Consider the following 15,553-nt stretch of genomic DNA (forward strand, 5'->3'; position numbering starts at 1 on the left):
CAATAGATAATGAATGAGAAGTTATTGAGATTTATTATTTCATAATCCATGGTTCGAAAACAGAACTTAATTAAAGGTAATTAAGTTCTCGTTCGGTGAAATTCGAGCGGACATTTCCGAGTGGAAGTTGTATGGTCATAATTATAGATTTATAGATAGGTTAACACTATTGTAAACAAATCCAGGGCTCGGCTCGGGTTTGAGTTAAACGGGGCTTTAGTTATTGACTTCAGGGGCGCAATCGCGCCATTTATTACAAACAAAACGTTCGCCTGCGCCTCGAACGCGACACAAAATTTCGCCTCACACAGGGTTCACACGTCACTGTTCCCATGGCAACATGACGGAAAGCATTAAAATCATGTATAATAATGTCTGATAATGTATAATTTATTTTAAATCGCTTCGAGGTTTTTAAAACCGTTTTTACTTATAAGAACTAATTTCAATAAGAGATATCAAACTCAAAACAAAGGAATGTAATGTATATGCAATATTAGTCAACTTTTGTCGAGGTCTGTCTGTTTGACCCAAGGACCTTCTTCCTTTGACGAAACATGTAGAGATACAGCATTAGAAAGGCTAGAGAGACAACAAAAATTTCAAAGTTTGTTACAATCAGGGAAAAAACTATTTGGACAGGTGACCTCACAATGGCTTTATGGTCATAAATCATACCCCATTGATATCTCGCCCCCTCTCCCCAAAAATGTTGATGTTGCTGACTTTTGGCACAATTGAGAGACGAGTATACTATGAAACATCATTAAGACGGGGAAGTGGGGATCTGCATATGTACATATGCCAGACAGGGCCGTAGCTAGAAGCTTAATTGGGGGGGGGGGTGTATATTCATATATTCGTCTTATGCCCGACTGATTTCTTTTGTACGCTATTGTTCCTACGGTATATAAACATGAATATATGAATATACACCCCCCCCCCCAATTAAGCTGTCTAGCTACGGCCCTGATGCCAGATTTTCAGGATTTAACTGAAATAATAATTTTTCCTGTCCACATTAACTATGTCCGGGATTGTAGTTCACACGTCATCGTTTTCTTCCAAAATGACCGACAAACTAAGTAACCCACTAACCTGCAAACAAATTAGTAGCAAACTAACTGACTATAAACTAACTAACTTACTAACAATCTAAAAAACGTACTAACAATGAACTAATTTATCAACTACCCAATTAAGTAACTGACCAATCAACAAACTAATTAACGCATTATTTTACTTCGAACAAGACGCCTGTTCTGGCGTTAACTCCGGCGTGCGGCGCACGTGCCAGACCTCAATATAAAGCTTCGGAACATAAACAATACAGTTCATATTCATTTAGATGCCTTGCGAACCTAAATGTTGTTTGATCGCGAAATTCAGAAGCACATCGTACTTTAAAAACTAGTAGATTTCGCGCCAAAACAAACTTGCGACGACGAAAAATAAAAAACAAAAACAAAACAAAACCAAGGGGAATTTTCAACTCCGTCGCTCACGCCGGAGTAATAAAAAAATTATGCTAACCTGGCAAACTCGCTTCCCTCCTCTTCTTCCAGGCACCACTCAGGCAGTTCGGGCGCCTGCAGGCTTTTGCTCTCGTCATAGCGTTTGCAGAGGTCGTCAAGATAAGGTTGCTTATATATTCCTGGAGGTCGATTCTTAAATGAAAAAGGAACTATCTATGGATTCTGGCCAGGAACGTAGTCATAGTTGCCATACAAATATACAGGGTGTATGAATATTAAATTTAATTATTTAATCCTTATGCAGTATGCAAGAGCAGTTATACTTGCTGATAACAGCAGGAAATGACCAAATATTTCCAATTAAAAATGAAAATTAGTGATCGAAAATCAAACTTGCTCGATTGAAGGCAAAACGAAGCAAACTCAGTTGAAATGAATGTGGTTTTCGACCGGCAATTTGTTAATACACAATTTATTTGGTTATTTCTGGCATTTAAAGCATAAAAAATATAATATTGTTAGGAAGATGCATAACTCTTCTTTCTTGTAATGTAAACAAGGAATCGTTGGATTCAATATTTAATGCATTACTGCATGATAAAGTGGCGATTTTTCTTCTCTTCGAGACACCCTGTATAAAAAAACTATCAACTTTGAAGGACTGTATTTTCCTGAAACATTTTTATTAAATATTACCTGCAAAAAAACTTGATTAGCATCTTCCAATCTAGAATAAAAAAATAGAGAAGTTTAATAAAACAAATCTTCATTATGGTAGATTTTGAATAACCGTAAAGCTTTAATGATAATTTTACACAGTAGAAAAAAGAACTGTGGTTAAACTGTAGTCCTAACTCGGTTCGACCCAGGTTCAAACTCGGTCTCACATACACCCCGGTTCGACCTCGATCTGACCGCGGTTTTTGTTAGGTTATTTCTGGACAGTACTGTACCTCCATCCCAAAACTTGGACGAGATAAGAGATAATTAAAAATCCAGTCCTGTTGAAACCATGGGTGCAGTGAACACCTTAAATGAATGAATAAATTGATAAAACATTTCATCCAGTCGCCATAAAAAAATCAACAAACAGTAATATTTTTCTGCACGCTCATTTCTTGGAAAATACGCAAACCTATTTTATATCCACATTTAGTCGTAGTTATTTACCTATGATCTTCTCAGGTTCGTCATTCCAAAATTCTGAACAATTTGTGATAAAGTTATCGATCTGTTCCGCACTAGGTGATTCGTCATGACTGAAATGAAAAAAGAGAGTGTTTTTGCAGAAAGGGAAATATAATGCAAAATGTAAAACTAGTTTATGGAAAAGGTAATGAGAAAAACAGGATAAAAAGTGAAGGTCGAATGTACCAGAATGTCGAGACCTTGGTATGGCCGAATATACCTGAGTATGGTACATTCGATCTTGGAAAAGTCGGATATGTTCCATGGAATGTGGCATATTTGACCTTAGTATATGGTTGAATATACCAGAATATGGTATACCAGGCCCGTCAGAATGGGGGGAGGGGGGTATGTCAAGCTACTTATCAACAAACTGGGGAAAGCTAAATATCGCTATCAACCAGATAGTGGCTTTTTCAATCGCCCTAAAACTAACGTTGTTTCGCAGGGAAACGTATTTCAAAATTTTGCTGTTAGATGTGTATGATGAGCTGTCAAAAGATGGCAGAATGTGCATTTAGAAGAAAAATTAAACTTTTTAAAGTTTTTTTTTCTTTGATAGTGATACAGAAATGCACAATTGTGAACAAGGGATTAGATTTTCGGGTTGAAACTTCATAAACACCAATTTTTGCGGTGTTGTTGTGACCTTGCTGTTATATGCAAACAACTGCACCTCTGCTGTATTTTTTAGAAAATCATGTAAATTAATTACTCATTTACTTACCCTTTGCAGTTAATTTTGATGTATTCTATCCCAGCATCATTCAAAACATTCCAGTTGTAGTATCTGGAGGTATTTGTCAGATCAATTACCAAGCCAAGGGTTTTCTGCTGTTGATTAAAGTAAATATATCATACCAGGTAGAACTAAAAGGTCAGTGTGGTTGTGAATTTAAAGTTATATCTTTAAATCAAGCACATTGGAAATTTATTTTTCCATGAAAGGAATAATTAATTACTGGTTAAAACTACAGTCAGTTAATGAGTTATTTTAGCAGTATATCTAATGAAGCCATTGGCATATGCTAAACCTTAATTGTATACAGAATATACAATAAAACATGCTATATTTAAACTTCTTCTATTTCAACCTAAGGGTTTTGCATTAGGGCTTATAACAAATGAACTTCAAGAAATAATTGTAAATCATAGGCAGTTGCTTAACAATTAACATTTGATGAGACATTTTGGGACGAGACCTCAGATGAGACAACAACAGGTTGGAAATGCTGTCCAAATTCTTGCTAACCCTCAGCTAGGAATATATAGCTGTGGATGGCTAACAATATGATTAAGCAATCTCCTTTTTTAACTTGCATTGATCAATTCTGATGTTTTAGTGTTACATTACATATTTGAAGGGAACTATGCCGCTATGAGGCATGTTTATTAGGAAAGGCAGGGGTATTGCAAATATGCGAAGAAAAATCACTTGGAAATAAATTTAAAATCTTTACCTCATATCTAGCAAGATAATCCTGCAACATTGATAGCTGCCATCGGTTTTCTTCAGGCACTTTAGCATCATAACGACTATCCAAGAATGTTTTAAATGCAAGAAATCGATCTAAACATACAACACATTACTAAAATCACAATTGCCAATCTAACTAACAATAACTTACAAGAAATGAATCCAAAATGGACATTTAAATTGCCAATCATGGGCAGATGTCCTCATGTTGAGAGTATATAAGGATCAAAGTTTCAATAACAGTCACAATAACTAACAATAACTTACAATAACTTACAAGAAATGAATCCAAAATGGACATTTAAATTGCCAATCATGGGCAAATGTCCTCATGTTGAGAGTATATAAGGATCAAAGTTTCAATACAAAGTTATTCAATCAAAGTTACACTACAAGCCTGAGCCTGGCCTAGGCCTGGCTTTGGCCTAGATCTTCCTAGTGTAAACACACTTTGGCCTGGCCTAAGCCTGGCCTAGGCCAGGAAATCTAGGCCCATCATAACAGGTGGCCTAGGCCAGGCCCAAGCCCAATTTGAATTGGACAGATGAGGAAACTGAAGCTTTGCTAAACCTTTGGGGTGAAGAAAATGTCCAGAACGAATTGGACAACTACAGTATTCGTAACAATGTGATTTATGGTAAACTTGTGAGATGCAAACCGCTGAAATTCTAGGCCAAAGTCACGCTGTCGAAGCGTAAATGTAAACGCTTCGTTCTAAAAAGATCTAGGCCAAAGCCAGGCCTAGGCCAGGCTCCGGCTTGTAGTGTAAACACGGCTTTTATTACCACTGAGCAACCACTTTCCACTGAGCTATACCGGTATTAACTCATTGCCGTCCGGTCGTAAACGACGCACGCAGATAATCTCGATTTTATCTGCAAGTATTTTATCAAATCAACTAGAAATTGTATTATCTTAAAGCTAAAACATTTATCTATTTGTATAAGTTTAGTTCATTTCAAGAGCTTTCCTATAAGCCAAGATATAAATTGCCGATCTTGTACTTTTGAAATTGAATTTTAGGGAGGCGAAGATACGCAAAGCCTTCCAGAAATCTCGCCTAAAAACCTCCAAATGTTTGTAGCTTACATTGTGATCAATATTTCCATCTATTTTGCTTGAAATACAGTCGTTTTGGCGATTTGTAGTGATATTTCCAACAAACGTGTTTACAAACGGAAAACCCGAAAATTTGCATATAATTATCACCATATTGGCGAAAATTTGACAAAAATTCGGAAAATTTTCGCTCCAAAAAGGCCGAATATATGACTTCTAGGGACATTTTTACCACTGATTTTACCCCAGGGGCCGGTTGTTCAAAGCCAGGTTAGCGCTAACCCTGGGTTAAATTTTACTTCGCTGTTTTGGTTTACACGCTTCTACACCGCTGTACCGCTGTTTGTTTCAAGGCTTTACAAAATAAGACTTGTATTAGTCCTCAAAATATTTGTGAAAAAACATGTTCAACTTCATAAACGAGTAATTAAAAAAGATAGACGTGCAAATTGGAGTTAACCCTGAGTTAAGCTAACCGGCTTTTGAACAACCGGCCCCAGGAATCGATTTCCGGGCTTATTTTACCCCTAGGGGGTAGGCAACGTTACGTTTTTGACACCTCTAACCTCACGCGACAACCGCATGTGCGTGCGCTGAGCAACGCGTCTCGCTACAAACAATAACAAATCAGAAAAATCGATATTTTTCGAGTTTTTCTGCCCATATTGACTTAAAAACTATCAGAAAAGATAACTAAAGCATTTCTAGTTTATATATAACGGTTAAATACGAAAGGATAAAAAATAACGAAGAAAATAACGAAATTCCAAAGGCGAGTTATATTTCCGGTTGTCATCACCTTGTAATTTGATATGATTTTGACAGCTGCACTGCGGTGTCAGGTTAACAGAAATATTTATTAATTTCCGGATTAAAACAGAAGCGATTGGGTTATAGTATTTTTCTCGAGCTATATTTTGGTGGTATTTATGTGTTTTTTGCTCGCGCATTCGCAGAGTTATTGGAATTTTAAAAAAGTCGGACTCGTGCATTGTGAGGCCATAATGCACGCTTCTGGCTTTTGAAGTTTTTGTTGCTAAGCAACATCTTAAATAACATGTAAGGAGAATTTCATTATTGATCAAATAAATAAATTTTGTTGTTGCCCTATTATTTCTTCTTATATTATAAAAGAATTAAAAAAGCTCGTCGCGTGCCTTTATGGTGTAATAATGCACTCGGGGAAATGTTGGGAGAATACGAGAGAAGCTTGTAAAACACTCGGCTACGCCTCGTGTTTTACAAGCTTCTCTCGTATTCTCCCAACATTTCCCCATCGTCCATTATTACACCATAAACGCACGCGACTCGTTTTTTAATTCTTAATGAATAAATTCACAAAATGGAAATAATTCAATGCCATGGATTTGGATGTGTGAGATGTTGAGTTGGCAAAGAGATTAAAGTCGTTTACATTGGATGTCAGGATGTACCCTGATCTAGCGATGTAATAATATAGTCCCGGTATAAAAAGTACTAGAAATCCTAGAATTCTAAAGTTAAACTCAAATATATATAACACTTAACTCATGAAAATATTAATAAACGTAATATGTAAGCTTGCGCTATTCTACGAACTAACGCACTGATGATCTTGAGGTATTAAAATAAGTCTTTATGACACCAAACAAGTACATGCCATTGTTGCAGTGATTATACGACTGCCAGGATACCTCAAGATCATCTCACGCTTCGTTGAATCTCGGGTAACCGGGCTCATGTAAACAGCCCCTTAGTGACTCTCAGACACTGGACAGTAAAAACGCCGCATTACGGCAAATTTCATGCAAAAGTAATTAAAAACCACGGCTACCTGCAATCAGATTGCTTTTTTCTGGGCAGTTTTGCCACTCGTGTGGAACAGACATTATAAAAATCTTTCGAAGTTCGAAGTTCGACTTTCGAAGTTCGAACGCTCAATCGCTCAGCCACCTGCCACGTTGACAATTTATGCAAACTACGATATTTTACGATTGTAAAACGATGATGTCACAACACTCTTACTGATCTTTATATATGTCAGTAGTGTGACCAGTGTGACTGTGAACGTGGCAAGCTCCAGGGAAAAAGCTTGAGCTCCATGCCAATTCAAACAAAAAAGCCGAGCCAGCACTACACTTGCGATAGTAAATTCTAGTATTTTTCAGTAATGTGACCAGTGACTGTGACCCTCCTCAGTGCGTGACACGCTTCCCGTACTTTTTATTTGTTCGCGCGAAAAATTGGCTATCTTTAAAACCAGGAACGGGGAACGAGGAACGGGGAACCGGGAATGAGAATCTTCGGAATCTTTAAAACCCGGAAAGGGAACCTCCGGAATCTTTAAAACTCGGAATGAGAATCTGGCAATCTTCGGAATCTTTAAAACCCGGAATGAGAATCTCCGGAATCTTTAAAACCGGGAATGAGAATCTCTGGAAACTTTAAAACCGGGAATGAGAATCTCCGGAATCTTTAAAACCCGGAATGAGAATCTACGGAATCTTTAAAACCCGGAATGAGAATCTCCGGAATCTTTAAAACCCGGAATGAGAATCTCCGGAGTCTTTAAATCCCGGAATGAGAATCTCTGGAATCTTTAAAACCCGGAATGAGAATCTCCGGAATCTTTAAAACCCGGAATGTGAATCCCCGGAATCTTTAAAACCCGGAATGAGAATCTCTAGAATCTTTAAAATCCGGAAGGAGAAACATGTAAACAGAAGGAGCAATGAAATAAATCCTGTTCTAAACAAGTTGTGTCATTCGATATCAACTTTTTTTCCCATAAAAACAGTCAATTTATGATAAAATGAGCCTGTCTCTTGAATTCTGTCGTTGGAATTTTGCAGATTCGGTCTAAAACGTGAAATAATTATATTTGAATAGTCATGCTACTACGCACGCAATTTGTTAAATCAATGTCAAGTCTAAAATATCGTGAAAATCAAGCGTTATCGGAATGCTGTTTACCCAGGCGAAATATTGGACCATCACCGAAGCCCTATATTCTCTAACAAATTCCTTTTCTTCGCCACGATCGTCGTCGTCCTTGTCCTCGCTGTCTAACCAACTACCTAGGACATGGACATTGGAATACAGGATAATTAAGTGCCAGAAGTCATAATCACTATGAAAGGATCGAATGTGAATATGTGATGTCCATGTCCGTGAAAAACGTTTCAAAGTGAACTATCTTTTTTGCTCTTTTGTGTACATTCAGGCACATCACATCTTCTAACTGTGATTAAAGTTGTTAAAAAGTAATTAAGTTTTATCAAACCTAATATAAGTAATATTACTATTGAGAGTAGCCTGAGTAGGGTGCTACCAGTATAACCAGATTTAATTGATACATTTTTTCTACTAGAGCCAGTCGGATGCACTGCACATAGACAGTCCCATCTGATTTTAATCACACCACACTTAGACCATGCAGAAGGGGAAGATAATTTAGCTTTTGAACAACTGAAATTATATTACCTTAAGTTCATAACCTTTCCTATTCATTGGTCCCTGCCACTGCATGCATGCTGACTGGATATTTTCTATAGCTTGCTCTGTTGCTTATCAAGTGCAATTAATGCATACTTGTTGCACCTTAACACAATGGAGCTGTAGATACTGAAAACCAGGGGATGTGTATATGTATATTATATACCCCTGGTTTTCAGTATATCTACTCCATTGTGTTTAGGTGCAACAAGTATGAACTGCACTTGATGAGCATGTCATAGAAAATTTCCAGTCAGCAGTACATAGCTAGGGACCAATGAAATTCTGCACATGATATTGTACTGGAAGCAAAATAAATCATTTTAGCATTTCTTTGTGATGCCTAAAAAGTATATTTTAGTAGTAAAATGAAAGTCAGACATGCATATAATTGAGGAAGCTGAATTCCTCACACAAATTTGAATCCCTTTATACACCCATGCAAATTAATGTGATTGTTCAACAACCTTAAGCTAAATGACAATTGATTTGAAATGTCATATATATACAACAAAGTGAAGACTTGTCAACCTGTTCGGAAAACAAATAGCTATTGACAAACCAAGTGCTGCTTTTTTAATCAATTTAATAAAGGCCATGGTATGTGCTGGATAAACAAAATTAAGCTAAATTAACATTGTTTAGGTAGCTAGGCCTTTGATTTCTTTCTTCTTATTAAGGAAAGGTTATAATTAGAAAGGTTATAAAGGTTATATATAAAGGTTATAATAAGGTGGTAGTAATTTCATTTGTTCAAAAGCTCCTCGAATCTACTTCCACTTTCTGGTCTAAATGTGGTGTGAAAATTCAGATTGGGCTGTCTATGTGCATCCGACTGGCTCTAGTGGTTAAAGTGTACCAAATCTGTTTATAAATTTTACACTGGGAGTACTCATCAAACCTGCTACTACCATTAGGCATTGAAATGATAGGGCAGGGGAGGAGGAAAAGGTTTCATGCAGTGTTTATCAGTTTATAAGAGCTAGAACTGAGTGCTAGCTTCCCCAAACTACTCTCAATATTAATAGTAAAACTTACTTTTTAACAGCTTTAATCACAGAAAATATGGTGCACCTTTGTAACGTTTTTCACGGATGTGGACATGTATTAATTTCATAATTCGATCGTATTGAATGCCTTCTGCCACTTATTAAGGCTATTAATTGTCCTGTATTTTAAGGCCGGTGTAAAACCAACACAACCACATCATAAATTGAATGTTTTTTATGCATGAAAGTTGATATCGGATGTTATTTTATCAGTAAAATATCACTCTTTCTGTTTACATGTTTCTCGTTCCGGGTTTTCAACATTCCGGGGATTCTCATTCCGGGTTTTAAAGATGCCGGAGATTCTCATTTCGGGTTTTAAGGATTCCTGAGATTCTCATTCCCCGTTTTCCGTTCCTTGATTCCGCGTTCCTTTATTCCCCGTTCTTGGTTTTAAAGATAGCCTAGTGGAAAACGGGCTTTAGCAATGGATCCAATAACATTGTAAGGTATAGTTTGAAGGTAAACCAAGCAAAATTTCAAAGCTCTGTGAATGCGGAACTGCCTTTCTAATCAGAACTTGAACTCGGAACTGGCGAGTTAATGTGAATGAATATGGAGTGAATTAATCGAAACTGCTAGAGAACTTGGGATCGAGCATGGGTGGGGAGCAGATTCCAGAAAATGACCTCGCCCAGTTGAAAGGATCCTCAGCTTGGCTAACAACTCTCTCACTTGCTGATGAGGGCCACCACATTCACTAAATATGGTATCAATTTATTGTCCAAGGGGCTGATTACATGAGCCCTGTTACCCGAGATTCAACGAAGCGTAAGATGACTATTAGTATTAAAAATTCAAAAGAATGTTGAGATCAAATATTGAAAACAGTCTTTTTTATTATCAATTATGCTACAAGCTATAGGTATATTAAATTGTGCATTTTGATCGGTGGTTGTACGTTTACAAAATATTTCATTTTAACTACTGCAATAAAACTAGTGAAAGTAAAGAGACACTATTAATTGGCTTAGTTTGGTAAACTCAGTTTTGAGGAGGTGGCACTTCTTCGATCACAATGCGAGATACAGATTTCCAACCAGCATAACCATTCCCGAGGGTAATACCCACACACTTGCCTATCCAGAATCCTACACGTACATGACCTTTAGGAACGTTGTCACAGAAGCCTTCGATATGGCGGTGACGATGAGGGTTGACTTGAGTTGATGTAACAAAAACAATTCCTTCAATAGTTGCTGGTTTTATACACTGTGCGCCATCAAATGTAAAATACCATCGATTGCAGGCGCCATTGCCTATTGAACGGAGTGTTCCTTCGTAAAATACACGGAGTGAGGTGTTGTCGTATTTCTTGTTGAAGATACAGTTCTAAATTATGAACGATAAAAGAATGATATCAAATAGATGTGTTAAGTACGACTGCCTATCTCAGAGGCGTTACAGGATCAGGGATTCGTTACCATAATATTTACGAATATACATGCAAACGTCAATAATTCAGCAGGTTAGAATATGCTAATGAAGAATATGAACTAGACACCACTATGCAGGCCCCTATATAGATCTGAAGGCGAATTTCTGTTCGCTATATTTCTTAATGGGATTAAGAGATTGAGTTATTTTGAAAAAAATTGAAAACATGCGAGATTTGGGCGATTTCTAAAACATGGACATGTCATGAGCAGCAGTACCGATGCACAGAAGTCGCTCTAACCCCTCTTTAAAATTATGATTGATTAAATTATGTCTCATTAATACCTGTATCAAGCCATTGTCTTTGTCATCGTTCAGTTTCCAAACACATTGTTTCCAGTTTAAATTTGACGCATACGAACTCTCTCCAGGCTTCCCGGGATCTCCTTTTGGTCCAGGAGGTCCAGCTGGCCCAGGCCCGGCATTTCGACCGGGACTCCCTGGAACACCAGGAATACCTGGTATACCTGCAGAACCACATTTCGTCTGTGAATCATAATATTGAAATAACATTAAGGCGATCTTATACATTAAAATCGTTCTGATTTCAAAATATGAAAAATGTAGTCTTTGCCATATAGTAAGTGTAAGACAAAGTGAATGTATCATGCGGTTTATTTACATTTTTAAACAATTGAACTTCTGTACTTTTTAAAGTACCATGTGCTTCAGAATTTCGCGATCGAACAACGTTTAGGTTCGCAAGGTATCTAAATGAGCATGAACTGTATTGCTTATGTTCCGAAGCTTTATATTGAAGACTAGCACGTGTACGGCACGCCGGAGTTAACGCCAGAACAGGCGTCTTGTTTGTCAAAAGAAGGTCAAATTTGATTGGTCAATGAAATAGAAGACTTTTTGTTTTTCTTGCCAATAAGGATTGTTCAGTAATTAGAATAGTTTTAATTGGTCAATAATATAGATACAAAAAAAATGTGGCTATACGGGAGGGAGTACGTGTTTAATAAAGGAAAGTTTTTCATTTATAGACAGTCGCAACTAATTTTTATCTCTCGTATGAATGGCACAATTGGTTCCTGTTATCAGCAAGTGTATCAAAATGGACTTTTGGATCGGAGTTGTAGCACTTTTGCTTTCGCTTACTCCTCTATGAAAATGCTGTTGCAGGGAACAGAAATATTATGTGATCATGTTCATGTCATAATCGTATTTGAATAAATGCTATGCCTTTCCGTTGTTTAGCTAGGTTAAAACGGGCACTGTATCAAGTACGATTAACCCAAGTGATTCAAAAGACCTAGATCATTTAGGACGATTCTTTGCGTTGTAATTTGATAGGGTATCTTCTCCTTCAACAGCATTTTACCTTTCCTTTATCCTGACTAGCACCTCTGACCAACACCATCTCCGCAAAACAGACACAAAACAGGTAAATCCAAAATCTGTAAAACATCGCTGGCAATTAATATGCCACTGATTCGTAATTCCTGCAATTAAAACGGTATACGAGTGAATTTCACTAATTTTAAGCGAATTCTTATAATGCCTCGAGTCGTGACATATTCCTACCTGGTTCCTTGAATGAAATGAAATTTATACTCTGTAAACTTCAACCGTCAACAATCATCGGCAAACGCTGGACTCTTATGATTGATAAACATGCAATAGCTTTGCATTTAACAGTATGGATAAAATCAAGACAAAGAATTAAAGCAACAACAATTATATCTGAACAATGCTTCGTTTCAGCTCCGAATTGATCCGGCTGACTGACATGATCTATACCATTTAATTTGCCCTTACACATGCATCAACTGAAAAAATAGATGTATAAAATTTTATATAGTCACCGTTGATAATTTATTTGTATGTATTTATTTCTAAGGATTTATTCTCACAATCAAAGATCGTAGCTGTACGTGTAAGAAATTTGAGTCAGCTTGAATGAGTTATGCAAAATATGCTCCATTAAATCATAATTATATATTGTTTACTGATTACCATGCATGTTTCCTTGTGTGTGATTGGGAATATATATCTTATAGGCTTGTCCAGACCAGAAATTTCGCCAAACTTTTATGGGCATTAACCGTCCCCAGGTTAGAGACTAGTATTATACGAGGTCTTGATGTCGTCAGGCCTTTTTTTATGTCATACTTGCGTTTTCGTTTTGTCGAATGCAAATAAGACAAGAGATAAGGCAAACCTAATTATAAACTCTATCATTATCTTATTGATTATAATTCTCGACGTATAAACCAAAATAATAAGGAATAGCTATAAAACAACAAGACTCACTTTTCCTTATAATAATATGCAATGTTCAGTTTGCCTTCCTCACGATATCCAACAAAGTACTTAGATTCTTGTTAAACGGACTCAAAGTCTCAAACACTTTATCGATTATATCGATGTAAAAAGCAACGTATGTTTAAGAATCAACAGACCGTGCTAAGAATGAACGTAACAAAAAAAACAGTCGCTGTTACGAGGTCTTACGCTCACGATTTTAAAAAAGTTAGCTACCGCCCCCCCAAAAAATGCCATATATTGATTATAGGAAAATAATCGTGGCATAGGTGCATGTGCTTTGGGCATTTTTGCAGTGTCCACAATATGCTCAGTCAGCTCAGAATTCATTTAACGGCAATTTGCACTGAATGGAAATCCGCCTTTGGACTACAAATTTGGCATTAGACTTTTGGCACAGAGGAATGTATCTTGGACAACGAGGAATGTATTAGCATCGACGATCTCTTCGCCAAGAACTCTGTCAAAGATATACATCAGTCAGCGAGAAACGGTGAATTGTTTAGAAATGCATTCGATTTATCACGGATGCTGCTTGATTACGGCGAGCAGTGCAATGAAAGATGTCAGCCTTTCTTGCAAGAAGCCCTCCGTGCTTTCTTGTCGGAAAAGCACACGATTATATATGTTATGCATTCAAGATTGTAAATAACAATTATACTCTTTAAATAAATAGCTTTATTATAAACTTGAGTATGCGCATTCCAAGCGCGCCAAAAATTACCAACATCAATTATAATATAATTTAATTTTGTCAATTAAAGACTGGTAAAACCCATTTATGCATGCTATGAACACAAATTGAAGTCAACACAATGAATATATCACCCTCGAAGTCGATTAAGAAGTCTGCATTTAAATTGGCAGATTGAAATATTTGGCTGGCGTAGATATGATGGTAGACAGTTAAAAGTTCTGGGAGCCCTGCAGGTTAAGGTATTTGTTTGTGGAACTTTCAATGTTATTTGCGCAACTGCACTGTTTTTCCTCGTCATCCGATCTTTTGCCTTTAATTTGATGTTATCGTCATTAGACAAAACTAGAGTTTTACTGATAGACCATGTCCAGGTATTCATGCCAGTATGTTAACTTGTATACTATGATCTAGACAAGAATGGTAAGGATAAAATGTATCTGGTGGCTCGACGTTGGACGTTTTCAACTTAAAGAATCAGTGATACCGACTATGGTGACCAAACCTGTGTTCAATATGCCAGTTGACTTCGAACTATTGACTTATATATAGCGCAATAATAATTATAGTCAATTCTCATCGTCCGGTCACTAAAGGTATTTTAATGTATTATCACGCAAAAAACGATTAAAGTCCACCTTGAAAAACTTTTCATCAGACGAAGTATCTCTATCCAAGGCTAGAATAAATTTTTTACCCACACAAACGAGTTTCAATTTTTGCTAAGAGAACGTGCAGGCTTTCTCGCTATATAATGATTAATAAGCTTTAATATCATGGATCGAGCATGCATGGATCAATAATAATTGTTTGTCCAACTGAATGTACGTTATCAATTATATTTGTTAAAAATAGCATTGAAGAAAGAAGACTTTAGTTAAAGCAAGTGAGGCATATAATTCAGAAGCCTGATGAGAAAATTTTTGCCAGTGTAAGTATTTTGAAAGAGTAACTTATTGTCTTGATCACTAGGGAGATTTTTGATGAAATTGTGCCGCCGTTGCATGCGAAGTTAGACGGAGCAAAAAGAGCACAAAAACACTCCAAAATGAGGAAAACATTAGATTAATGCTAATTATGCCCTTACAATTTTTGCCAACAGGATGTCGCAAGATCACGCAATAGACGTGCATGTGCATTTTGAAAGAATTTTGAAACAGGAAGTTTTCTATACTTCTTCCTGTTTTTGACTCTTTCTAACAATAGTGTGAAGCGTTGTGTCGAAAGCTGTCGGAAATTTCGTCTCTTAAACCGAGCAAGACAGCCCTAGAAGTGCATGAGCGTTAATTTCGTGCCGAAATCAGTTGAACCAAAGTAAATAAGTCTACCGTAGCCGTCAATTTACATCGCGTAAAAGGACGAATTTTAATTAAACAGAAAGCTTGACTATTTCTGTGTGTTAAATTGTTTGTCTATTTTATACTTTACA

The 15,553-nt window shown here is 36.8% G+C and overlaps 2 protein-coding genes across 2 annotated transcripts; both read right to left on the reverse strand.

Annotated features, from left to right (window-relative positions):
* Nucleotides 1–328: 328 nt before the first annotated feature.
* LOC114525238 (mRNA-capping enzyme-like) lies at nt 329–7,126 on the reverse strand. Its single transcript, XM_028546461.1, has 8 exons — nt 7,013–7,126; nt 4,124–4,233; nt 3,391–3,497; nt 2,646–2,734; nt 2,429–2,504; nt 2,172–2,202; nt 1,534–1,667; nt 329–582 (listed from the first exon to the last, which is right to left on the reverse strand). The coding sequence occupies exons 1-8, from the start codon at nt 7,065–7,067 to the stop codon at nt 501–503; spliced, it is 684 nt and encodes a 227-aa protein (XP_028402262.1). The 5' UTR covers nt 7,068–7,126; the 3' UTR covers nt 329–500.
* A 3,432-nt stretch (nt 7,127–10,558) lies between these two features.
* On the reverse strand, nt 10,559–12,865 carry LOC114525241 (collagen triple helix repeat-containing protein 1-like). Its single transcript, XM_028546468.1, has 4 exons — nt 12,690–12,865; nt 12,487–12,607; nt 11,445–11,645; nt 10,559–11,054 (listed from the first exon to the last, which is right to left on the reverse strand). Exons 2-4 carry the CDS (start codon nt 12,571–12,573, stop codon nt 10,707–10,709), a joined length of 636 nt encoding a protein of 211 aa, XP_028402269.1. The 5' UTR covers nt 12,574–12,607; nt 12,690–12,865; the 3' UTR covers nt 10,559–10,706.
* Between the last annotated feature and the right edge of the window lie 2,688 nt (nt 12,866–15,553).

This window comes from Dendronephthya gigantea, unplaced genomic scaffold, assembly GCF_004324835.1.
Source record: "Dendronephthya gigantea isolate DGI-Jeju-01 unplaced genomic scaffold, DenGig_1.0 000033F, whole genome shotgun sequence".
In the NCBI taxonomy this organism is placed as follows: domain Eukaryota; kingdom Metazoa; phylum Cnidaria; class Anthozoa; order Malacalcyonacea; family Nephtheidae; genus Dendronephthya; species Dendronephthya gigantea.